Below are 27,743 nucleotides of genomic sequence, written 5' to 3'. Positions count from 1 at the left end.
CATTTTGTATAAAAGTATTCTGTACTTCTGTATGACAACTATTAAAGAAACTTGAAACTTGGCCAATCAGAGAAACGCGGAAGCACAAGTGCGTTGCCTTAAGTGTTCACGCGTCCCGACTAGGTGATTTAAAGATGGCGGATTCTACTTTGACTTAGCAGGATGTGTAGTGACGGTTGTAACTCTTTGATTCATCTGAACCTAACTGGTGTATTAAACCCATCATTGTTCAAGCCTACCTGACATTTGATTACTCCGGGAACAATTCTCTCACACCCTACATACGGGCGACAGTGGCTCAGGAGGTAGAGCAGCCGTCAGCAGCCAGAGGGCCCATGTTCAGGGGTGTAAAGTACTTGAGTAATTGTACTTCGTTACAATACTTAATAGAGATGTAAGTGTTATGGTTTGTAACCGACCTCAAACGCAACGGCACAGACAGGAAGTTCAGAGTTAGCCAAAAGCTAGGGCGTATTTTTTTACAGAGTCACAAGATGGATGAGGTACAGTAATCAAACAAACAGGGATCTGGCATGTGACGATGTAGCGGCTCTGCAGATACTCCCAGTAGATAGTGGTGAGGAATTGGCATGTGACGTTGTAGCGGCTCTGCAGATACTCCCAGCTTTCACTCACGGTGGAAAACGGAGAGAGAGAGAAATCAGAAACAGCCCAACGAACACACAGAGGCAGAGAGGTGACCGAGTCCAGTATTAATCCCAAGTGACTTGATCTTCGGTGTACCACACACAAGTTAGCTGAGTCCATTAGCTGAGTCCAGTGAAAAACAACACAGTATTCTTCAGTGTTATTCTAACACACAAATTAGCTGAGTCCAGTGCGAAACAAAACGGAATTCTTCAGTGTTATCCTAACACACAAATTAGCTGAGTCCAGTACAAACAAAAACGGTATTTCTTCAGTGTTCACCAAACACACAAAAAACTGATAATCCAAAAGGACTGTTTCCAAAAACTCACCAGAGCGCAACGCGTAAAGCGGGCAGATAACGAGGCGCAGCTCCAAACGGGGAACCAGGTTCTCCACAGCTGTTCTCCACAAAAAGGTCCTGGAGAGAAAGAAGACAGGAACAGCGACGGGGAAAGGCAGGTATATGCAGTTGTATTCCAGAACAGTAGTACTCAAAACGACCCGGCATCGAATGACAGAAGGTCAGAGTATATGAAGCCTCTGGGGCGCTGATTAGAACACACATCAGGTGCGTGATGGTAATTGATACTTGACTTAGAAGTGTGCGTTCGGCAACGGACCAATCATCACAGAATCCTCACAGTACCTTAAAGGAACGGAGCGTGTGGCGGGGAACGGACCAATCATCACAGTACCTTAAGAAGCCTGTGGTGGGGAAAGAACCAATCCTCACAGTACCCCCCCCTCCACGGGAGCCACCCGGCGACCCACTCGGCCCCGGCCTGCCCGGACGGGACCGAAGGAAGCCGGCGATCAGGGGCACTGGAGAGGGGGACAAAGACAGAGGCCCGGAGAGGGGGACCGGAGACGGGGACAGAGGACCGGCGAGGGAGGCCGGAGACGGGGACTGGGGCCCGACAGCGGAGGCCGGGCACGGGGACAGAGGACCGGCGAGGGAGGCCGGAGACGGGGACTGGACGGCACCTGAAGACACTGGGCACGACAGGAGGGGCTCCACCCCCTGATGGTGCCGGAGGACCAGGCGATGTGGGGCTCATGCAGCGCGAGCCTAGGCCTGCCCAGGACCACAGGGACAAGAGGAGAGCTGGTGATGAAAAACTGGAGTCCCTCAACGTGGTTACCAGCAATGGTGAGAAGGACTGGACAGGTGCGTTGAGTGATGTCAGCCAGGCGGCGATGATCCAGCGCAAAGACCTCCAAGGGCCTCTCGAGGTCCTCAAGTGGAATGTTGGCCCGGGTGGCAAACTCAACGTCCAGGAAACTCCCATCAGCACCAGAGTCAATGAGTGCACCCACCGTCGCCCGCTGGTCCGCCCAGGCTAGGGTGACGTTCGCCAGACGGTTAGGTGGTGCACGGGTGGGGGAACAGGAAAAACGGCTCACCAGGATCTCCCGGGGTCCCGGCGAGCCTGGTCTTCTTGGCCGGGTAGGGCAATTGGAGACACGGTGTCCATCCCGGCCGCAGTAGAGGCAAAGGCCGGACCTGAGCCTGGACTCCCGTTCGGCCGGGCTAAGGCGGTTGCGTCCCAGCTGCATGGGTTCCTCCTCGGTCACGGCTCGGGAGGGAAAAAACCCACCGGTCATGGAGGGGGCAGGACGGTCAGCACTGTAGAGGCGGCCGCCGGGAAAGGGAGCCCCTGAGCGGAGGTCGATGGCACAGTCGTAAGGCCGGTGAGGCGGAAAGACCTGAGCCCTGGACTTACTGAAAACCTCCTCGAGGTCGTGGTACTCGGGGGGTACGTCTGGGGGTCCCCGTCGTGCTCGCTCACGCCTTCTCTCCCGGAGGCGTCCGTCGACGCGGATAGCGAGGCTGATCAGGCCCTCGAGAGAGTCGGGCTCCTCTTGGGTCGCGAGCTGGTCCCTTACTGCGTCGTTGAGCCCCCTCAGGAAGGTGAGACGAAGCGCTTGATCGTTCCAACCGCTCTCCGTTGCGGCCAGTCTGAACTCCAGCGCGTAGTCTCTGACACTGCCACTGTCCTGTCGGAAGGTGCCCAACCGAGCTCCTGGGTCCTGGCCACGGGCTGGGTGGTGAAAAACCCTGCGGAGCTCTGCCACGAAGTCTGGGTAGGAAAAACAGAAATCAGCCCCCATTGCCCAGGAGGCAGTAACCCACTGTGCTGCTCGGCCCGTGAGCAGGTTAGTCATGTAGGCTACTCGGGATCCCTCTGACGAAAAACGGCTGGGTTGATGAAGGAAGACCAACTCACACTGCATGATAAATGTGGCACAATCCTCGAAGTTACCCTCGAACAGACGTGGTTCGGAGAGACGGGGCTCCCGAGGTGCGAGGTCTGCCGCGGGTGGTGAGCTGGCCGAGACTCCTGGGACAGGTGGGGTCAAAAGCAGAGTGTTTAATGATGTACGGAGAGCCTGAAGCTGGTGCAGAATAACAGCCTGCTGATACCCCTGGGTGTCAATGGCATCCAGAATAAGCTGGACCTCGGCCCGGAGGTCCTGTAAAGCGGCCGCAGCCACACCCAACTGTTGGGTGTGGTCGTTGACCAACTCGATCTGGACCGCCAACGCTGCCCTAATCCTGTCTGTGTCGGCTGAGGTCGTCAGGGCCGGGTCGTAATGTTATGGTTTGTAACCGACCTCAAACGCAACGGCACAGACAGGAAGTTCAGAGTTAGCCAAAAGCTAGGGCGTATTTATTTACAGAGTCACAAGATGGATGAGGTACAGTAATCAAACAAACGGGGATCTGGCATGTGACGATGTAGCGGCTCTGCAGATACTCCCAGCTTTCACTCACGGTGGAAAACGGAGAGAGAGAGAAATCAGAAACAGCCCAACGAACACACAGAGGCAGAGAGGTGACCGAGTCCAGTATTAATCCCAAGTGACTTGATCTTCGGTGTACCACACACAAGTTAGCTGAGTCCATTAGCTGAGTCCAGTGAAAAACAACACAGTATTCTTCAGTGTTATTCTAACACACAAATTAGCTGAGTCCAGTGCGAAACAAAACGGAATTCTTCAGTGTTATCCTAACACACAAATTAGCTGAGTCCAGTACAAACAAAAACGGTATTTCTTCAGTGTTCACCAAACACACAAAAAACTGATAATCCAAAAGGACTGTTTCCAAAAACTCACCAGAGCGCAACGCGTAAAGCAGGCAGATAACGAGGCGCAGCTCCAAACGGGGAACCAGGTTCTCCACAGCTGTTCTCCACAAAAAGGTCCTGGAGAGAAAGAAGACAGGAACAGCGACGGGGAAAGGCAGGTATATGCAGTTGTATTCCAGAACAGTAGTACTCAAAACGACCCGGCATCGAATGACAGAAGGTCAGAGTATATGAAGCCTCTGGGGCGCTGATTAGAACACACATCAGGTGCGTGATGGTAATTGATACTTGACTTAGAAGTGTGCGTTCGGCAACGGACCAATCATCACAGAATCCTCACAGTACCTTAAAGGAACGGAGCGTGTGGCAGGGAACGGACCAATCATCACAGTACCTTAAAAAGCCTGTGGTGGGGAAAGAACCAATCCTCACAGTAAGAGACACACATAGAATGTCTTTGGACTTTGGATTCTTACCAGGGATGTCCTGATCTTTCTGTATTTGGCTACTTGCCGTAGAGTACCGATATATGAGTGAGTACTTAATAATATCCTTACAGTTTCAAACAATGACTTTGTAAACATGTTTTATTTTCACCACATGTTCCTCATTTTCTGATTCTCTGTCACAAATTAAATATACATTAATTAATTAATAAACATTACGCTGTTGCTGACATTTTAAGTAAAAAATAATTGAGCCTGCATAGCCCAAGGCTGGGTGCTACCAGTGGTGGTGAAGGAGGCAATTTATGAATTATTATTATTATTATTATTATTATTATTATTATTATTATTATTATTATTATTATTATTATTATTATTATTATTATTATTATTATTATTATTATTATTATTATTATTATTATTATTATTATTATTATTATTATTATCTTTTCAACAGCCTCCCAGGATCGCTCTCTGAGGCCGGCCACGTGGAGCGAGTTGCGTAGCTACATCGACCTGCAGCCGGAGTTCATTTCCAAGAAGTTAAAAAAATCTAAATTTATTTTTATTTTTATTTTTTTTAATGTTTTTTTGTTGTTGTGTGTATTGTTTTTATTGACCTATAGTCCATTCATGCTGAGTGAACCAGTTCCCCCAGCCACCTTTGTGTATTCAAAAAAATTTGGGGAATTAACTGATAGAAAATGTATCGAAAATGTATCGAATCGAATCGAATCGTGGTCAAATGAAGAGGTTTAATGATGCATCGAATCGTTGCCTGAATAATCGTAATAGAAATTAATCGCTGTGAGGTTGCATCGTTACACCCCTAACGTACACACATCCAGAAGTGCCATCCAGACACCCAGAAGTGCCATCCAGACACCCGTGATTGCCACTCACACGCCCAGAAGTACCACCACCAGCTCAGGTAGGTCTCTCAGGTTTCATTGTTCCTCCAGACCAGACTAGTCTGACTGTGTAGACTAGAGTCATCCTTGCCTTGATACAAGAATGAAGGTACCCTTCTTTTTTTCCACAATATTTTACCGTGACTGTATTGACAAATCTTCAGGGATGTAAAAAGTACCCAGAAAATACAAGTAAAAGTCAGAGTATCTGGATAAAAACACACTTGAGTAAAAGTAAAAAAGTTTCTACTTTTAAATGTACTAAAAAGTTAAAGTAGAATATTTTTTTCTGACCTTCTATTCTTCTGATAGCAGGTGTTTCCAGTCTTGCACAAGGACCAATCAGCATGGGTATGGGCGGGTTCATTTTCCATTGATGGGGATTTGATTGGCTGTTTTTAAAATAAAGCGCGGCCGCAGGATTAATAATGTTAATGTTAGTTTGGCCAGAGAAACAAATATACTCATTAAAATGGTTGGACCTGCGAGATTTGTACTTTGTACTTTGTAGGTCTGCATTTCAAATGTAAGAAAAAATAATAATAAAAAAAAAAAAAGAACAGGAGTGGTTCTTGTATAGTAATAGATGGATATAGCAAGATAGCGTAAGGATATATAGTATAACTGTATATTGTATAGTATAGTATTGTATAGTAGTGTACATAAGACCCAGTGCCTCATCCGTATAGCATAACACTGTATTGCACTATCGCAGGACCTTAGCATGTCTTTTACCATGCATTTTAAACTTTATGTACATTATACCTGTTATGTCTTATTCTTATTACTTGTATTATTGCACAATCGCTGCGGGCATGACCACCCACATTTCACTGTATGCCTTGTATGCTGTGACAAATAAAACTCTTGACTTGACTTGACTTGAGGAGTAAAAAGTTGTTTTTAAATCAATCACTGCACATGTGATTGATTGAATGAACATTTTATTAACAGATTGCAGAATGGGTACAATACAGTAAGGCTCAATACACACAATTGTTAAGGGGATGCAGACCTGAGAAATACTTTCATCTTGTTTACATCAGGGTCCCCCATTTTCAATTCATAATGAATTGTAAGTAAGGGTGCAATTAGCACTGTGCAATCCATTCTTTGTGGATCTAGCCAGTCTCGCTGTTTTATTAGGTCCCTTATTGGCTGATTAAACCAGGGGTTGCTCCTCTGTTTGATTCGTATTTGTCTGAGAGGGGCGACTACATCCACTACTTGGAGATATAGCTTTTTAAAACTGTCCCACTGTTTATTACAGGAGACCAATCCACTTCTGTCAATAAAGATCTGAAGGTGTCTACAGAGTATACTTTTTAAGCGATCTGATCTGAATGGTTTTGTGCGCAGAGAAGGATACTTTCTGTTTCTTTCTTGTGCTGTGGACAAGGTAATGATCACTTATTCCGTATTTTATGACCCCACTCTGTACTATATTTGATTAATCTGACACTAAAATCAGGTCGATGGTAGTTTGGGACGTTTTGCAAACTCTGTGTGGGTTCTCTAATAATTAACTGCGTCATCCCTGTAGTCTTACATAAGTTGTTATATGCATTGTAAGTAGGGCAGGTTGTATCTGTGACGTTCGTGTTAAAATCTCCTATTAACACACATTCTCTCTCAGTCCCAGCACATTTACTGAGAAGCACTTCAAGACTGTCCTAAAACGAATTGCTGTCAGGCGGTCTGTAACAAACTCCCAAAAGCAGGGGTTCTGTGTTGGGAAGACAAAATGTCCAGCAGTATAACTTCAATGTCATCATGATTATCGAGATCAGTTTTAACCGTGTAATTAATATCAGAGCGAATATAGACACACGCGATGCACCAGCAGTGGCCTGCAGCGCTGTTCGACGGCCTGAGCTGCTTGACGGCATGCACTCATCGACCCCTGGTCGACCCGGCCGTCACACCAGTTATTCAGCCCCTCAGGCGCTTGCCGCTCGCCTTCCGGGAGGGCGTTACTGCTGAGCTCACCTCCCTGCTGGACGAAGGCATCATCAAGCCAATAAATGCAACACCATGGATCTCAAATCTGGTGGTTGCACAGAAAAAGGCAGGGGGTCTCCGGGGTCTGTGTGGACTTGCGACGGGTCAACAAAGCTGTCATCCCAGACGGTATACTGTATTGTATTGTAACTCAGTTACACATTTTTTTCTACTCTGTATTGAATATTGTATATATGTATATTGAGCACTTTTGTTTACACTTTGTTTACGTACTTTTGACTTTCTATTTGATACTTTTATCTAGCACACTCTCAGGAGCAGAAGAGAAAAAAAGCATTTCATATAAAAGTATTCTGTATTTTTGTACGACAACTAATAAAGAAACTTGAAACTTGAACTTGAAACAAATACCCTCTACCTACAGCTGAGGAACTCCCCACTCTCTTCCATGGCTCAACAGTCTTCTCCAAGTTGGATTTGCCGCCAGGGTTATACCTGCAAGTCCCCCTTCACCCGGCCAGCAGGGACCGGACAGCATTTGTGACGCACGCTGGGGTCTTCTTCAGGTACACACGCATAGCCTTTGGTCTTAGCGCTGCCCCCAGCTGCTTCCAAAAGGTCATCCAATCCAATCCACTCCAACTTTATTTATAAAGTGCTTTAACAGCCACAGGGGCACAAAGTGCTGAGGCAGCATACTAAAAAACTATAAGCAGCACTAAAAATAGATTAAAGAACAAGAGTGCAACAATAAACAACAATACAAATTTAAATAGATGAGAGTACTTAAAAGTATTTAAAAGCAAAGGACACAGTAACAAAACGATACAACAATAAGACAATAAAATCATAAAATCAACAAGCTACATGGTGTCGAAAGCCAGAGAGAAAAGGTGGGTCTTAAGGAGGCTTTTTAAATGGGACAGCGACGAGGCCTGATCTGCTGCGGCAGCCCGTTCCACATTTTAGGGGCGTCATGTCCACGATTCTTGCTGGGGTCCCGGGGACAGCAGTTTACCTGGATGACATTGTGGTGCATGGGTCGGACCAAGCCACCCACGATGCCCGGTTACTGGGGGTGTAACGATGCGACCTCACAACGATTCGATTCGATTACGATTATTCAGGCAACGATTCAATGCATCATGAAATCTCTTCATTTGACCACGATTCGATTAATTTTCGATACATTTTTGATTAATTTTCTATCAGTTAATTCCCCAAAAAACTTTGAATACACAAATGTGGCTGGGGGAACTGATTCACTCAGCATGAATGGACTATAGGTAAATAAAAACAATAAACAAAATTAAAATTAAAAAAAACTTTTATTTAGATTAATTTAGATTATAACCGATTCTAACATATTCAAATCGATGCATCGATTCTAACACATTAATCGATGTATCGTTACACCCCTACCGGTTACACAGAGTGTTTGAGGCTCTCACCAAACATCACCTGACCCTGAACAGCGAACAAATGTCTATTCTCACTCAGTGCAGACTGTGGACTTCATCGGATTCCGCCTCTCTGGTGACGGCGTCGCACCTCTCTCTTCCAACGTCGAGGCAATACAGCGCATCCCAGAACCGACCGCCATCACACAGGTCGCCTCGTTCCTGGGAATGACCGCTTATTACTTGGCGTTTCCTGCCCAACTACTCACACACTACGTGTGTCCTCATTGTCCTAGCGGTGATAAACAAACACAAACAACACATAATTCCTCATTTTGGAACTGGAACTTTATTATTTTATTTCTGTCAATAATTTGTACATAACCCGATACATCCGATGGAAGATAGTTGTTTGGACAGAGTTCACTTTCTCATTCTGTGTGTCTTGCTCATCACGGTGCTTGCTAGAATGTGTTGATCTGACCAAGCATGGTTTCATTTGCATGTATATTACAGTTACAAGTTTCCAAAGACAGACATTTGTCAAACACAGACACAAATAAAATATCAGGTGTAAATGTTACAGGCAGTTGTAGAGCACCAGTTTGAGTATCTTTTAACCGTTGTTTCAGATTCCTTAAAACTACTAGATATATTGTTGTTGGAAAAGAACCATGAATTCCACATTTCCATTAAACCCCAGCATTTCCTTAGCATTTTGGCACATTTCTAACCTTGCCTGTTAAAATATGATTGAGACAATTTGCAGAAATTGTAACAAAATGTTCTTTATTCTACAGCGAGAACATAATCTCAATGGCATTTTGTAAACTGGACTTTCACTCTGAGTAGTTCACATATTTAGTAAGGATTTAAGGTTTAATTTATTGTGTGAACTCAGGTGGAGGAAATCAAGAAACCAGAGAAAGAGCAGTGAACATTGTCTGCAGCAAAGATACCATTGCTCTCCGCATCAGGAACCTGCATGAAGACCTTGTCTTGGGCTTTCAGCATAAGGACAGCACTGCCAGACATCTGATCCAGGAAGCCCTTGTTGTACTCATCATAGGTGAACATGACAGGATCCTTGTTTCTGTAAAGGGCCACTAATGCATTGGCGCCATTGACAGCCATGTGGTAGGAGAAATAGTAGAGGCCAGGGATCTGGCAGGTAAACATACCGCTCTGGGGGTCATAGTGGTTCTGACCGTTGTACAGAACCTGAGCGAACTGAATGGGCTTTCCTGCAGGGGGATAAGCCCTGGTCAGCACGGCACTGAAGGCCGACACGGGGGCCTTCGTCACCTCATGACTTCCCTCTGTTCCTTTGTCCGTTGCACCAGGAGTGTCTGCGGCAGGTCCATGGCCCTCGGGTCCTGCCCCGCCTGGCTCACCTTCAACGGCTGGGAAAATGGATATGGATATGGTTACATATGATGCAAACAACTGTTACATGATCACAATGGACCTATCCCAAACCCGCCCTACTGCATTCATTCATTACGCACGTAGACTATAAAGTACTGCGAGCGCGTGTGCGTGTGTGTGTGTGTGTGTGCGCGCGCGCGCTCTGCGGCAGGTGGCCACGAGCTGTAGTAGCCTGTATATATGATGACAATACATTAATCTAATCTCATTTTGATCGGTCGCAAAGCGCTTCCGCCACCATTTTTACACGGCTGCATCGCATCAGTTGCATTTAAGGAGCTGGACAGGTGTGTCTAAACTCTCGACTTGTTGCGATTTCATTTGCACACGGCACAGAGCCTGGCTTATAAGGAGCTCTCGGAGGCGTGTCTTGTATGCAAATGACCTAGACGGGAACGCACGTTCATAGTGACATTCCTCATCGCCGGCATCACAGCTGGGATGGTTTGGGCCACTTAAGACAGCTTCCCCACGCGTTGGTGAATCAGGCTGTACTTGTCGGCGATTCTGTCTCAGTCGGTTCCAAGATGGTTGCCCTAAGAGAAGTCGTTGGGAAATGTTGGAGAATGAGACCCAATGGGCCTCATTCAACAATGCTCTCTTATTATTTTTCTTATATTCTCGCTTACCTGTCTGTTAAGAGAACAATAAGAAAAGCCACCGCCACATTCATCAAGCCGTTCTTAACGTCCAAATCTGTGCTTACCCAGGTGTCTTGCATGATGAATCCCACTCATTCTTAAACTGAAATGCGCGTTGGCGCTCAATTAATTTACACGCCCGCCATCTCCTTATAAGGTGAATGAGGCATGTGTAAAACAGCTGTGGTTCGGCATCTGATCCCTTCAACAGGAAGCGATTTGCGACTGATCTCAAAATGACACACACACACACACACACTGACACGTCTCACGACTCGCGACTCAGTGCATGTGTGTGTGTTTTCCTGTGGGTCGCTCATCGCATGTATGTGTGTGTGTTAATCTGATGACAAATAAAGACTTATACTTGTACTTATATGTATACGTACTGTATAGTGCAAAATAAATCGTTCCAGCAAAGTAGGCTTTGTCAATACTGAACGACTGCGTGCTTGTCAAGAACCAATCGCGCAGTATACTGATATGTACTGTATATGCCGCTGATCCTATGCTCTCTCCTTTCAGAGAGAGATGACAGGTGACAGATCCGGTATTTCCGAAGCTATAGGTTTGGAAATACCGCCCGGATCTGTCATCTGTCATCTCTCTCTGAAAGGTCCCATTGTTCTGTGTGAAAATAAACGTCAGGTTTGCCAGTCACTGACCTCTTTGCAGTGTACTACTATGTCGGCTAAACGAGTTCCACTCCCAAGTGCTGCTTTGATGCTTTTTATGAAGCATAGAAAAATGGCAATTGTCATTGGCTCTCACATTTGCAGACAGCTCGGTTGCGTAAGAATGGCTCCTACTGAAAGGTTGGTGATGAGAATAGCTTAAATACTTTCATCCAAGGATTGTGTGTTTATTTGCGTGGGTCTTAAACATTTGCAGAGGGTCACCATATCCCATACATTTATTTGTCTTTTTTCTCATTTATTTATTATTTTCTATTTATTTTTAATCACAGATAAGTCAGTGCCACACCCTCTAAGATTTGACTGTGACAATATAAATAGTGTATTGGCTCGGTTAAGTCATGTGTTCAGCCATTTTAACACATTCCCTGCCACGCTTCTATCCATCAATTTAGGATCACTGCCACCAGTCTAAGCCTATGGAGATGTTCACCTTCTTTGCAGGGCTATAACTTTTTAAATTGTATTGCTAAATTGACATTACTATGGCCCATTCAACATCGATTATCTATCGTTCAGGATGTAGGAACATTATACTTTTTCATTCATAGATTCTTCCAAAAATACCTTCTAGAATATAAGTATGTTTTTATCATTTTCTGCAGTAATTCATAGAACGTGAGTTATAGGCATAAACGCATATATAGATTATCAACTGCCGTTTATTGCCGATACACGCTATATTAAAAAAATCAACTGTACATGATCGTATACGTTGATTCATCATGCGCGGATGAAAGGGGGGGGGGGGTCATTTATAATTCCGTGATCGTCAGTAAATGCTTTATGTAGTATGGGTGATATATTGATCTGATCGGTTTGCAGTGAAAAGAATAAACAATCAAGCTGAAAGTAACTGTCCTCTTACCGTTCGCCGATGAGACTGGAGGAAAAAGATCCCACTTATTTGACGTCGATCGACTAGATCCATTTCCGGTTTGTATGGCGCAATAAACGCCCAAATCATATCGATTATTGAGTTATGGCAGCGATCCATATGCACGCCAGTGTGTGTCTGTAGTCCCGCAACGATATGTGACTGCCGGACGGATTTCCCAGATTCACAGAGATCACCAGATCCACTTCCGGTTGTAACTCGCCCGATCATCCACCAGGCGGCGGTATTGAGGCATTGCACTGTTGTTCATGGTCCCACTGTATCACCAGAGGCTGGGTGGCGGAATTATGAATGCCATGGCGAAAAAATGAAATATGATCTCAATAACGTCGTACAGCATGGTCTGGCAGAATTAGCATGGCCAGCAAACACGTCGTACGCCGTTTTTGGCGGTCAATGTGTTAAGATTCAGTACAATGAAAATCGTGTTTTTCAATCTTGTTGCATTTTTCTTTTACACAAGGTATATGTTGACATACAATTTCCCAAAATGTTAGAACTGTTGTGAAAATGATGACTAAAGCCCTTTGATCTCTACCCCCCTGGATATCAGCAAAATGAGACATTTCAGATATCTAATTCGCTTTCTTTGAAATATCGCATAATACACGCAGGTTACTCTGATTGGCCCACCAGTCACATCCAGCTGAGTGAGTCAGAGGAAAGTGGTGCATCTCTACTATAGATATACTATAGATTCTATAGTGTCTAGTGAACAGAAGGCCACACCCCCTCAGCTGTGCTCTGAGAGGGTGACCTAAAACACCTGATGCACCTGAAGCTGAAAAGATTATATCTATGACATTAACATTCCACAATAAGCAATTTGTGATTGAATTACAACACCATTGTACTGGTAGATGGAACTGATGAGACATCATCACACATGGATTTCTTAACGTCTTTTGCCAGAGATTAATTAAAAAGATATGAGCAAATTTAGGCTTTTAGGTTGTTCGATATCTTTACCTTCATCATGTGCTCAGTTACTATGCGCTCTCCAAAGTTGTATGAATCTGATTGTTGTCTTGCTTTGCAACATCATTATGTCACAAGTTTAGGTCTTGAAGGATGAACTTTATAAAAGGATAATGCACTGTAACTCTCATCTTTCATCCGCTACTCTTTGTTCTACTCAAGTTGGCCCGAGTGTTGTTTTGATTCTGTGCATCAATGTATCAACTGTATCCATGTCCCCAACCACTGCACTTTACTGTCTTATTGTTGTCTCACTGTTATGTCCTGTTTTGCACTTATTTATTTATTATTATTATGTTTATTCCTATTTGTGAAAAAAAATGCATGCACTGAAATGTCAAATCACGTTCCATTTGTACCTGTACAATATGGTGAATAAAGTAATCTGAATCTGAATCTGAATCAAAATGATGGATTAGCTAATTGTGTGTTTGCCTTGTTGCTGCTGCCATTTACCGACAGTAACATGCTGGGCTGAAGTTTGATCACTAAATCGAAGATGGATGCAGTTCTTTCCTTTCTTTGCGTGTGTTCACCCATATCTTCATTTGCCCGAATGGCATTTTAACCTGCCTTGCATCGTTATTGTCGTTGTGGTAAATAAAAATGGTGCAGTTTTATAGCTTTTATCCAAAGCGCTTTACAGTTTGTTCCTCACATTCACACGAGGACGGCCGAGGCGACTGCTCTACCTACGAGCCACTGTCACCTCCTCTGTTCAGACTGCCACCAGAACATTAGGCACACATTTCATCGTGAATAGTGCACGTTTCTACATGAACGTGCACGTTTCTACAATCATTGAATGCAACTTACGGGTGCTCTTGACTCTTGGAGGACACGCCAGGAGGACGAAGAGAATGCTTGTTATCCTCAGGTCCATCTTCGGAAGAAGCTAAACCTGTAAAAGAAATTATCACATTTACAACAACAACAACAACAACTGTATCATCGCTAGCGTCTCTGTTGTGAAGCAGTAATCGGAACCCATACAAATAATAATAATAATAATAATAATAATATAATAATAATAATAATAATAATAATAATAATAATAATAATAATAATAATAATAATAATAATAATAATAATAATAATAATAATAATAATAATAATAATAATAATAATAATAATAATTGTTACAAAGGGTCAGATTAAACCGAATATATGTATTTATTGATTGATATATATTGCATAATATTTGTATATCGTTTGATATCCCTTGTGTATTCTTTGTACATATACACGGAATATCCCTTTAACCTAGTAGCCTACAGACCATAATATTTCGTTCTCTTATTGGATAGCGTTCCACCAGCGCCAGTGTCTTACCCCCAGAGTCGAGTTCAAAGCTACCGTCAAGGCTTGTCTCAACATGCCCGGTTCTGCCCAGGACTACGAGACAGGAATAAGGCTGGTACTAGTTTGTTCCCCGTACATATAAATATGGCGCAGGTGAATACAGAAGTAGTTCAGTTCAGTCCGCAGTTCAGTTCGAGTTCGAGTTACCCAAGTGAAGCCTCACCCACTATGCAACGTGCGGTGAAGTGGGCCCGTATTGCCCCAAGATAGAGTCTTGTTTATCCTAATACGTTTGTTCAACGTATCGTTCGCTCCTTACTAGTAAGCCTTCATCACGAGTCAAAGACCAAGTGAAGTGAGCAATTGTGTGTCTAAATAGAGCACTTATAGCCGCGTGCGAATAGGATAGTAAAGTATCAGGGCTTGGTTGGATAACGTCAAGTTCGACTTAGTTGATGTGAAGTACCGCGCACCGGAGGATCTACACCGGTGATTGCAGAGCCCCTTTCCGGCTGGAGTATTATTATTATTGCTTTGTACCAGGCTGGTGGAGAGGATAAGAATCGTCTACACCCACTGCTGTGGGACCTGCCCGTGAGGACCATCATTCGAGCCCGTCTCTATTGGAGAGGCTGACCGGCTTCCACCTGTGCTGCACGCATACTGGGATTACAGTCGCTGCCTTTCGTCTGCCGAGCAGGGAGTAATATATCGCCTCCCATAGCAGGAGCCTATATTGAGTCCCCGCTGGCACCAGACTTTGCATTAGAGCATTGCCTCCCCCTGCTGGCTTACAACCGGTGGAACCCCCTACCAGTATCCTCTAGATATAATTCTTAATATTCAGGTTGTATTCTTATCTCATGCGTAACCAGAGAATGGACATTCATTATTGATTTGCCTACGCACATTCCTTTGCCTTACAAGTGCATTCAAAGTAATATAGAGAAGTATATTATGTACCTTTTGCTGCAATAAATACTTAAAGACAACTTTGTGTAGAACCGATTTATTGTGGGAAGTGTTCATCATATTTATATACTAGTGTACGGTATGGCCAGTATAATGTACATAAGACGGTAGTGGTTTAATGATACCATACTTGATTAATACAGTCAGGGAATTGTACCCCTCAGTTACAATTGGTCCTTCGAGCCCCGGATAAGAATTAGCGTAATATTAATATAATATTAATATTAACATGGCCGATGATGAACACTCCACAAACGGTTCTCCTAAGCTAGATCGCCCGCAGCGCAGATGGCAGCCACCTCCCTATCTAGAGGCATACACTGTCAGTCCAATACCTAGCTTTAAAGGGAAGTTAAATACGGATAAAGTAACTAAAGCGGATAGTAAAATTATGTCCAACCCTACCGACCAGGCTACCCCGCCAGTAGAGACCCTAGTGGGTTCTAACGTAACTGACCAAGCTCACGGGGGGGACCAGGAGGGACATGACATGACTTTACCCCCAGACAACGCCAACGGGACAGTCCCCGGAGAGCTCCAGGATAAAGAAAGCCCTCCCGGGACGGAACCCGACCCACTACAAGAAGAGACGCGCACCCAGGAGATGGATCTCCTCGGTACGCGACAGGAGAACGGATCTCCAACGAGTACTGCCGGGAGCCGATCGCCTCGACCGGCGTCTTCCCCCAGCGAGGCGGACAAGATGCTGGCACAGGCACTCATCGCCACCCTGGCAGCCTCTACCGAACGCGATCGACTTCAGGGTGAACGCGATCGACTCCAAGCGCAACAGACGAGCGAGCGCGAACAAGCTGCAGACGAACGAGAGCGCCTTCACGCGCAACTCCAAGCGCAAGCCCTCCGTGAACGCGAACATTCTGCAACCGAGCGAGAGCGCTTCCAGGCGCAACAAAGGAGTGAAGACGACCGCATAAGACTGGAGACCAGACGCCTTCAGACGGAAGAGAACATTGAGAGAAGCCGCGCCGATGCACAGTGCGCCGCCGCCAATGCACAGCGCGACGCCGCCCATGCCAGCGCCAATGCGCAGCGCGACGCCGCCAATGCCCAGCGCGAAGCAGTGCGCGAAGCCGCCCATGCCCAGCGCGAGGCAGAGCGTGACCGGCTGCAGGTGCAGCTGATGGACAAATTGATCACCATGGCGACACCCCCTCTCTCCGCACGGAGCTCCCGGAGATCGTCACGACAAGGGTCTAGGACACATTCCCCTACCCGACCAAGCGACCCGGGACCCCGCCAACAGGAGGATCCTGTCCACGTCTCCGAACCCCCTCCCCGGCCGGTCCATACGAGACCCAGCAACCGGGAAGAACCGGACCACGCCGAGAGACTGAACAGAAGACTCCAGGTCCTAGCAGAGGAAGAGGAAGAGGAAGAGGAGGAATGTCAAGCCGACCAGCAGCAACGTACTCTGGACCAGAAGGCCCAGTACAGCCCAGAAGTCAGCCCCGAGGCACTGCGCTACAAACCCCCGACTGAACTCACGGGTGAGTTTGACGCACCGCCAGCCCCGAGGAACAGCACCTGGGTACCCGGCCCTTGGTACCCACCAAGTACCAGCCCAAGACAACACGTAAGAGGAGACTCGCCTAGGAGGCCTCTCCCCCAACGCTCACCGATGTGCCAGTCATCCATGGCATCGTACCTTGGCACACCGACGTTCCCGGACTTCACACACGAAAACAGAGCACAGTACACAGAGCTACGAATGTGCTTAGAGACTATGCTGTCCGACGTACCAGATGAACCGTACAAGTATGCTATCCTACTCAAGCACCTGAAGGTGCCCAGAGCGCACAATATAGCGCTGGCATATTCCAGCTCTACTACCCCATACACCGCGGCTCTAGTAGCCCTCGACCAACGTTATGGACGCATATGGGACTATGTGATACAGGAGATAAGAGACATTGACCGTCTCCCCCCAGCCAGAGACAACAGAGCATTAGATGACCTCTCTATCAAGGTACAGTCCCTGGTAGGGATGCTGGGGTCCCAAAAGGAAAAGGGTATCTATGAACTGTACGCTAACTCTAATGTAGAGAGGATACTAGAGAAGCTCCCTCCCGCCCGACAAGAGCGCTTCAGGCGGCAGAGAGACCACCGCGACCCCAACGGTCCAGAGGCATCCCTCCTAGACCTATCTGAGTTCCTCGCCAGGGAGGTCAGTAGCCTACGACTCGACACGTTCGTATGGAGTGGACCAAGCCCAAGACTCGGACCTCGGGGATCAACAGATAACCGCCGGTTGGTGACCGTTATGCACCAAGCCGAATCAGTACCGCAGCACAAGAACCACAACACCCCCTCGACGAAAGAGGACCAGTGGAAGATTGAGTGCCAGTACTGTGAGGGAGAACATCGGCTGTACCAATGCGACACTTTCGGGAAGCTGACCACGGACGAGGTGAGTCAGTGGATCGACCACCACCGCCGCTGCTTCCGCTGCGCGCGCAGCCACCTAGCAGCTGAGTGCCGCTTGAAGAAGAAGTGCAGCAGGTGCGGTGGCACCCACTTGGAGGTCCTGCATGACATCAACAGGCGTCAGCCAGGACAACAGAGTGGGCCCGTTGCGGTAATGTACCATGCCGAGGCGGTGGCACCAGTACCGAAGAGCCACCAGACCGCTCCCTACTGTACCTACTGCGACGGCGGACACTGGCTGGCACAGTGCGCCGAATATAAGACACTGAACCCCGTCCAAGTTGACCAGTGGCGTGAGGCGGCCCAGGCGGGCGCCGCTTACCGCGCAGCACGGTGCGGAGCCCACCAGAAGATCCAAGGCAACCGACCAACAGGAGTGCTCCACATTGACCAGCATAGCGGGACCCCCCGAGTGCTCCTCAAAGTGGTCAGAGTGCTCCTGAGCTACGAGGACAAGGTCCTGGACACTTACGCCGTCCTGGACGATGGGTCTGAAAAGACTCTCCTCCTCGCTTCTGCAGCAGCCCAGTTGGGCCTGCGGGGTGTCAAAGATACCATGACCATACGCACCATCAGAAGGGACCAGAAGACCATAAAAGGTGAAAGGGTCTCCTTCAAGATAGCAGCGGTGGACCAGCCCGAGAAGCAGTATAGTATAACCAACGTCTTCACCAGCCACGACATAGGCCTGTCTCAGTACACCTACCCCATCCCACAGCTGATGGCTAAATATGTGCACCTACATCAACTACCTATACCGCTTATCGACGGCGCCACACCGACCCTGCTCATCGGCTCCGACCACGCGGACCTCATTCTCCCAATTGAGGCGGCCCACATCGGACCCAAAGGATGCCCAGTCACGGTTCAGACCCGACTGGGATGGACGCTCCAGGGCCCCCTCTACGGACTTGACAGTCAACCCACGTCTACACGCTGCCTACACACAAAGGCGAGCGACACCGGCCACTCCCTCGTACAGCAGAGGCTATTGACATTAAGCGAGAGGCCCGTGAGAGAACCGTGGGCACCAGAGGGAGTTCGGAACTCCACCCCCCTCAGCTGCGCTTCAGACGTAGCTGACCTCGAACCCAGCACCCCAAGCGACTCCTTGACGGGGCGGCCGGGACCGGCCCCTCCTCAGACGGGGTACAGAGCAAACAAGAGAAACAGACGGAGGAGGAGGAGGCACAGCCAAGCACAGATCAAAGCAGTCTCAGTCCCGCTTCCTCCTAAGCCCCCCTTCATCCCGTCCAGTCGTCATGACCATAGACCAGTCACTACCCCGAGCTGCGTGGCCGGCCGGCCGCGTAAGCAAAGTGACCACTGGTGCCGACGGAAAGGTCAGAGCGGCAGAATTGCTCGTCCAAGGGCGGACCTACAACCGACCCGTGGCAAGGCTGATAGAGTCGCCAAGGCTCCCCGACTCGCTTAATGACGACCATGACCACTGACTTTGTGAACTGCCTACCCTCACAACGGACATTGAGTAGTGGACAGTGCGGTTAATCTGTCTCTGCTTAGCTAATTAGGTGGGACTAATTAGGAGGCGGCTGTTACAAAGGGTCAGATTAAACCGAATATATGTATTTATTGATTGATATATATTGCATAATATTTGTATATCGTTTGATATCCCTTGTGTATTCTTTGTACATATACACGGAATATCCCTTTAACCTAGTAGCCTACAGACCATAATATTTCGTTCTCTTATTGGATAGCGTTCCACCAGCGCCAGTGTCTTACCCCCAGAGTCGAGTTCAAAGCTACCGTCAAGGCTTGTCTCAACATGCCCGGTTCTGCCCAGGACTACGAGACAGGAATAAGGCTGGTACTAGTTTGTTCCCTGTACATATAAATATGGCGCAGGTGAATACAGAAGTAGTTCAGTTCAGTCCGCAGTTCAGTTCGAGTTCGAGTTACCCAAGTGAAGCCTCACCCACTATGCAACGTGCGGTGAAGTGGGCCCGTATTGCCCCAAGATAGAGTCTTGTTTATCCTAATACGTTTGTTCAACGTATCGTTCGCTCCTTACTAGTAAGCCTTCATCACGAGTCAAAGACCAAGTGAAGTGAGCAATTGTGTGTCTAAATAGAGCACTTATAGCCGCGTGCGAATAGGATAGTAAAGTATCAGGGCTTGGTTGGATAACGTCAAGTTCGACTTAGTTGATGTGAAGTACCGCGCACCGAAGGATCTACACCGGTGATTGCAGAGCCCCTTTCCGGCTGGAGTATTATTATTATTGCTTTGTACCAGGCTGGTGGAGAGGATAAGAATCGTCTACACCCACTGCTGTGGGACCTGCCCGTGAGGACCATCATTCGAGCCCGTCTCTATTGGAGAGGCTGACCGGCTTCCACCTGTGCTGCACGCATACTGGGATTACAGTCGCTGCCTTTCGTCTGCCGAGCAGGGAGTAATATATCGCCTCCCATAGCAGGAGCCTATATTGAGTCCCCGCTGGCACCAGACTTTGCATTAGAGCATTGCCTCCCCCTGCTGGCTTACAACCGGTGGAACCCCCTACCAGTATCCCCTAGATATAATTCTTAATATTCAGGTTGTATTCTTATCTCATGCGTAACCAGAGAATGGACATTCATTATTGATTTGCCTACGCACATTCCTTTGCCTTACAAGTGCATTCAAAGTAATATAGAGAAGTATATTATGTACCTTTTGCTGCAATAAATACTTAAAGACAACTTTGTGTAGAACCGATTTATTGTGGGAAGTGTTCATCATATTTATATACTAGTGTACGGTATGGCCAGTATAATGTACATAAGACGGTAGTGGTTTAATGATACCATACTTGATTAATACAGTCAGGGAATTGTACCCCTCAGTTACAATTGGTCCTTCGAGCCCCGGATAAGAATTAGCGTAATATTAATATAATATTAATATTAACATGGCCGATGATGAACACTCCACAAACGGTTCTCCTAAGCTAGATCGCCCGCAGCGCAGACGGCAGCCACCTCCCTATCTAGAGGCATACACTGTCAGTCCAATACCTAGCTTTAAAGGGAAGTTAAATACGGATAAAGTAACTAAAGCGGATAGTAAAATTATGTCCAACCCTACCGACCAGGCTACCCCGCCAGTAGAGACCCTAGTGGGTTCTAACGTAACTGACCAAGCTCACGGGGGGGACCAGGAGGGACATGACATGACTTTACCCCCAGACAACGCCAACGGGACAGTCCCCGGAGAGCTCCAGGATAAAGAAAGCCCTCCCGGGACGGAACCCGACCCACTACAAGAAGAGACGCGCACCCAGGAGATGGATCTCCTCGGTACGCGACAGGAGAACGGATCTCCAACGAGTACTGCCGGGAGCCGATCGCCTCGACCGGCGTCTTCCCCCAGCGAGGCGGACAAGATGCTGGCACAGGCACTCATCGCCACCCTGGCAGCCTCTACCGAACGCGATCGACTTCAGGGTGAACGCGATCGACTCCAAGCGCAACAGACGAGCGAGCGCGAACAAGCTGCAGACGAACGAGAGCGCCTTCACGCGCAACTCCAAGCGCAAGCCCTCCGTGAACGCGAACATTCTGCAACCGAGCGAGAGCGCTTCCAGGCGCAACAAAGGAGTGAAGACGACCGCATAAGACTGGAGACCAGACGCCTTCAGACGGAAGAGAACATTGAGAGAAGCCGCGCCGATGCACAGTGCGCCGCCGCCAATGCACAGCGCGACGCCGCCCATGCCAGCGCCAATGCGCAGCGCGACGCCGCCAATGCCCAGCGCGAAGCAGTGCGCGAAGCCGCCCATGCCCAGCGCGAGGCAGAGCGCGACCGGCTGCAGGCGCAGCTGATGGACAAATTGATCACCATGGCGACACCCCCTCTCTCCGCACGGAGCTCCCGGAGATCGTCACGACAAGGGTCTAGGACACATTCCCCTACCCGACCAAGCGACCCGGGACCCCGCCAACAGGAGGATCCTGTCCACGTCTCCGAACCCCCTCCCCGGCCGGTCCATACGAGACCCAGCAACCGGGAAGAACCGGACCACGCCGAGAGACTGAACAGAAGACTCCAGGTCCTAGCAGAGGAAGAGGAAGAGGAAGAGGAGGAATGTCAAGCCGACCAGCAGCAACGTACTCTGGACCAGAAGGCCCAGTACAGCCCAGAAGTCAGCCCCGAGGCACTGCGCTACAAACCCCCGACTGAACTCACGGGTGAGTTTGACGCACCGCCAGCCCCGAGGAACAGCACCTGGGTACCCGGCCCTTGGTACCCACCAAGTACCAGCCCAAGACAACACGTAAGAGGAGACTCGCCTAGGAGGCCTCTCCCCCAACGCTCACCGATGTGCCAGTCATCCATGGCATCGTACCTTGGCACACCGACGTTCCCGGACTTCACACACAAAAACAGAGCACAGTACACAGAGCTACGAATGTGCTTAGAGACTATGCTGTCCGACGTACCAGATGAACCGTACAAGTATGCTATCCTACTCAAGCACCTGAAGGTGCCCAGAGCGCACAATATAGCGCTGGCATATTCCAGCTCTACTACCCCATACACCGCGGCTCTAGTAGCCCTCGACCAACGTTATGGACGCATATGGGACTATGTGATACAGGAGATAAGAGACATTGACCGTCTCCCCCCAGCCAGAGACAACAGAGCATTAGATGACCTCTCTATCAAGGTACAGTCCCTGGTAGGGATGCTGGGGTCCCAAAAGGAAAAGGGTATCTATGAACTGTACGCTAACTCTAATGTAGAGAGGATACTAGAGAAGCTCCCTCCCGCCCGACAAGAGCGCTTCAGGCGGCAGAGAGACCACCGCGACCCCAACGGTCCAGAGGCATCCCTCCTAGACCTATCTGAGTTCCTCGCCAGGGAGGTCAGTAGCCTACGACTCGACACGTTCGTATGGAGTGGACCAAGCCCAAGACTCGGACCTCGGGGATCAACAGATAACCGCCGGTTGGTGACCGTTATTCACCAAGCCGAATCAGTACCGCAGCACAAGAACCACAACACCCCCTCGACGAAAGAGGACCAGTGGAAGATTGAGTGCCAGTACTGTGAGGGAGAACATCGGCTGTACCAATGCGACACTTTCGGGAAGCTGACCACGGACGAGGTGAGTCAGTGGATCGACCACCACCGCCGCTGCTTCCGCTGCGCGCGCAGCCACCTAGCAGCTGAGTGCCGCTTGAAGAAGAAGTGCAGCAGGTGCGGTGGCACCCACTTGGAGGTCCTGCATGACATCAACAGGCGTCAGCCAGGACAACAGAGTGGGCCCGTCGCGGTAATGTACCATGCCGAGGCGGTGGCACCAGTACCGAAGAGCCACCAGACCGCTCCCTACTGTACCTACTGCGACGGCGGACACTGGCTGGCACAGTGCGCCGAATATAAGACACTGAACCCCGTCCAAGTTGACCAGTGGCGTGAGGCGGCCCAGGCGGGCACCGCTTACCGCGCAGCACGGTGCGGAGCCCACCAGAAGATCCAAGGCAACCGACCAACAGGAGTGCTCCACATTGACCAGCATAGCGGGACCCCCCGAGTGCTCCTCAAAGTGGTCAGAGTGCTCCTGAGCTACGAGGACAAGGTCCTGGACACTTACGCCGTCCTGGACGATGGGTCTGAAAAGACTCTCCTCCTCGCTTCTGCAGCAGCCCAGTTGGGCCTGCGGGGTGTCAAAGATACCATGACCATACGCACCATCAGAAGGGACCAGAAGACCATAAAAGGTGAAAGGGTCTCCTTCAAGATAGCAGCGGTGGACCAGCCCGAGAAGCAGTATAGTATAACCAACGTCTTCACCAGCCACGACATAGGCCTGTCTCAGTACACCTACCCCATCCCACAGCTGATGGCTAAATATGTGCACCTACATCAACTACCTATACCGCTTATCGACGGCGCCACACCGACCCTGCTCATCGGCTCCGACCACGCGGACCTCATTCTCCCAATTGAGGCGGCCCACATCGGACCCAAAGGATGCCCAGTCGCGGTTCAGACCCGACTGGGATGGACGCTCCAGGGCCCCCTCTACGGACTTGACAGTCAACCCACGTCTACACGCTGCCTACACACAAAGGCGAGCGACACCGGCCACTCCCTCGTACAGCAGAGGCTATTGACATTAAGCGAGAGGCCCGTGAGAGAACCGTGGGCACCAGAGGGAGTTCGGAACTCCACCCCCCTCAGCTGCGCTTCAGACGTAGCTGACCTCGAACCCAGCACCCCAAGCGACTCCTTGACGGGGCGGCCGGGACCGGCCCCTCCTCAGACGGGGTACAGAGCAAACAAGAGAAACAGACGGAGGAGGAGGAGGCACAGCCAAGCACAGATCAAAGCAGTCTCAGGCCCGCTTCCTCCTAAGCCCCCCTTCATCCCGTCCAGTCGTCATGACCATAGACCAGTCACTACCCCGAGCTGCGTGGCCGGCCGGCCGCGTAAGCAAAGTGACCACTGGTGCCGACGGAAAGGTCAGAGCGGCAGAATTGCTCGTCCAAGGGCGGACCTACAACCGACCCGTGGCAAGGCTGATAGAGTCGCCAAGGCTCCCCGACTCGCTTAATGACGACCATGACCACTGACTTTGTGAACTGCCTACCCTCACAACGGACATTGAGTAGTGGACAGTGCGGTTAATCTGTCTCTGCTTAGCTAATTAGGTGGGACTAATTAGGAGGCGGCTGTTACAAAGGGTCAGATTAAACCGAATATATGTATTTATTGATTGATATATATTGCATAATATTTGTATATCGTTTGATATCCCTTGTGTATTCTTTGTACATATACACGGAATATCCCTTTAACCTAGTAGCCTACAGACCATAATATTTCGTTCTCTTATTGGATAGCGTTCCACCAGCGCCAGTGTCTTACCCCCAGAGTCGAGTTCAAAGCTACCGTCAAGGCTTGTCTCAACATGCCCGGTTCTGCCCAGGACTACGAGACAGGAATAAGGCTGGTACTAGTTTGTTCCCCGTACATATAAATATGGCGCAGGTGAATACAGAAGTAGTTCAGTTCAGTCCGCAGTTCAGTTCGAGTTCGAGTTACCCAAGTGAAGCCTCACCCACTATGCAACGTGCGGTGAAGTGGGCCCGTATTGCCCCAAGATAGAGTCTTGTTTATCCTAATACGTTTGTTCAACGTATCGTTCGCTCCTTACTAGTAAGCCTTCATCACGAGTCAAAGACCAAGTGAAGTGAGCAATTGTGTGTCTAAATAGAGCACTTATAGCCGCGTGCGAATAGGATAGTAAAGTATCAGGGCTTGGTTGGATAACGTCAAGTTCGACTTAGTTGATGTGAAGTACCGCGCACCGGAGGATCTACACCGGTGATTGCAGAGCCCCTTTCCGGCTGGAGTATTATTATTATTGCTTTGTACCAGGCTGGTGGAGAGGATAAGAATCGTCTACACCCACTGCTGTGGGACCTGCCCGTGAGGACCATCATTCGAGCCCGTCTCTATTGGAGAGGCTGACCGGCTTCCACCTGTGCTGCACGCATACTGGGATTACAGTCGCTGCCTTTCGTCTGCCGAGCAGGGAGTAATATATCGCCTCCCATAGCAGGAGCCTATATTGAGTCCCCGCTGGCACCAGACTTTGCATTAGAGCATTGCCTCCCCCTGCTGGCTTACAACCGGTGGAACCCCCTACCAGTATCCCCTAGATATAATTCTTAATATTCAGGTTGTATTCTTATCTCATGCGTAACCAGAGAATGGACATTCATTATTGATTTGCCTACGCACATTCCTTTGCCTTACAAGTGCATTCAAAGTAATATAGAGAAGTATATTATGTACCTTTTGCTGCAATAAATACTTAAAGACAACTTTGTGTAGAACCGATTTATTGTGGGAAGTGTTCATCATATTTATATACTAGTGTACGGTATGGCCAGTATAATGTACATAAGACGGTAGTGGTTTAATGATACCATACTTGATTAATACAGTCAGGGAATTGTACCCCTCAGTTACAATAATAATAATAATAATAATAATAATAATAATAATAATAATAATAATAATAATAATAATAATAATAATAATACATTTTATTTGGTGGCGCCTTTCAGGACACCCAAGGTCACCTTACAGATCATAGAAAAAATAAAGAAAGAAAAAAACACAAGGCAGTTAAAAGTCAAGGTTAACAATAAAACAAGCAACAGGAAGTATAAAAACAGTTAAGTTAAAATAACAGAACAAACAAACAGCAGGGGGTATAGGACAGTGGCAGCGGTCACAGTGAATATGCTAGTTCTAACAGATGGGTTTTCAGTTGAGATTTGAAGGTTGATAGTGAGTCAGACTGTACACAGTACACAGTAGCGTGGAGAACGTTATCACGGCTCTTCAGTTCTACCAGGCTTTAGGGCCACAGTTATTCTAACGAGGGAAAATGAGAACAGAAAAGAGTAACTTCCAAACTCCTTTCCTTCAATGTAATCTTTAAGACATTGTTATACTGGCCCGTTGTCTCGTCACCCAGTGAACTGAGCCCTGAAAAGTGGTCTTTAGCTTTCCATGACTATAGCTGGGTTCACGCAGGAACTGAAAATCAGAGTCTTAACCATGTGCTACTTAGAGCTGAGTTTCCTTCATAATTCTTCTATGATGACAGAAGACCATATTTGGGTCTAATTGGGTTAAAAATAGGGATGTTCGATATTGGCTTTTTTACCGATATCCGATATACTGATATTGTCCAACTCTTAATTTCCGATACCGATATCAACCGATACCGATAGGGTTCTCGGGGAATTAACACAACATTATGCATACTTTTGACAATAAATAAAATAAGAATTTGTTCTTACTTGCTTGCCTGGGTAAATAAAGGTTAAATAAATGTCAAAAGAAAAAGAATATTTGAAAACCGATACTGATAATTTCCGATATCACATTTGAATGCCAATATCGGCCGATAATATCGGACATCCCTAGTTAAACACCAATCTTCTCCGCAAACCCAGCCTTAGCGTGCGGCCCGCTGGACCAGTCGTAACCCTTTCACTGCCGCATTACCAAACGGTTAACCCTTTCACTGCGACAATACACAGAAGGTTAAGACGTGGCCGCGAGAGGAAGTCACACCTACCGGCAGGTTCACACAGTGGGGTCAGCTGCAGTCCTGGTACAGAGCTGTTTCTCCTGAAGGCTGGAGGAGCTGGAGGTGCTGCTGCTGCTGTTCTCCAGGGCACTGGGCTCCTGGTATTTATACCAAGTCGGTCCCCAGCGTCACACACTCTACCTAGGATGGAGGCCCCTCCCTGCTCTGATGTCGTCTTTAACGAGGGGTGCCATGTCCTCAGAAGAGAACCCTTTGAAATTCCTTTTTTAATGTTTTTATATTCTTCTCTTTTCTGTTTTGTGTATCATTTCCAGGCCCGGACTGGCCATCGGGAGCACCAGGAGTTTTCCCGGTGGCCTGGCCTGTGCTGATTACAAAAAATATTATATAATATTTTCTTTTCTTTTTGCAGTCAGGCCACATAACTTAGAAGCAGGCCAGACCAGTGTTTCTAGTTGCGGTGACGCGATAGTTAGATAACCTAAGTGGGGAACAACCAATCAATCTAATTTAATTGTATAGCACATTTAGACATGACACTTGTCAACCAAAGTGCCCCACCGTAGGTTGCATAGCAAAAAAATCTAAAAATTGCTCCTATAAAGTATAAAAAACAGAGATAGTACAGAGAGTAAACAGACAGAGTAACGCAGTCTAAACAGTCATACATATTTTATTCAACTTCAGTCCTGATCATAACCATTTTTATTTTTAGATGTTTTGTTTTTTTGTAATGTCAGATTAACTCAGCCATTAGCCGGGTCCCGTTGTAGCTATGCCACGCTTTAAAGATAAGAGTGCGTCACCTTGTTTGTAGAGCTATATCTAATC

The 27,743-nt window shown here is 47.9% G+C and overlaps 1 protein-coding gene across 1 annotated transcript; it reads right to left on the bottom strand.

The window, feature by feature from the left end:
* Positions 1-8,840: 8,840 nt before the first annotated feature.
* Positions 8,841-27,018, bottom strand: LOC311228945 (collagen alpha-1(X) chain-like). Its single transcript, XM_084314906.1, has 3 exons — positions 26,940-27,018; positions 13,919-14,003; positions 8,841-9,865 (listed from the first exon to the last, which is right to left on the bottom strand). Exons 2-3 carry the CDS (start codon positions 13,983-13,985, stop codon positions 9,360-9,362), a joined length of 573 nt encoding a protein of 190 aa, XP_084171032.1. The 5' UTR covers positions 13,986-14,003; positions 26,940-27,018; the 3' UTR covers positions 8,841-9,359.
* Between the last annotated feature and the right edge of the window lie 725 nt (positions 27,019-27,743).

The sequence above is a fragment of the Notolepis coatsorum genome (genome assembly GCF_963971535.1).
Source record: "Notolepis coatsorum genome assembly, chromosome: 5".
Classification (NCBI taxonomy): Eukaryota; Metazoa; Chordata; class Actinopteri; order Aulopiformes; family Paralepididae; genus Notolepis; species Notolepis coatsorum.
This window is presented reverse-complemented; position numbering and strand designations above follow the sequence as displayed.

Bases quoted from the DNA above. Each gene is read 5' to 3' on its own strand.
- LOC311228945 (XM_084314906.1), bottom strand. From the start codon at position 13,985: ATGGACCTGAGGATAACAAGCATTCTCTTCGTCCTCCTGGCGTGTCCT. The intron at 9,866-13,918 runs GTAAGTTGCATT...CCATTTTCCCAG, and splicing joins TCCAAGAGTCAAGAGCACCC to CCGTTGAAGGTGAGCCAGGC.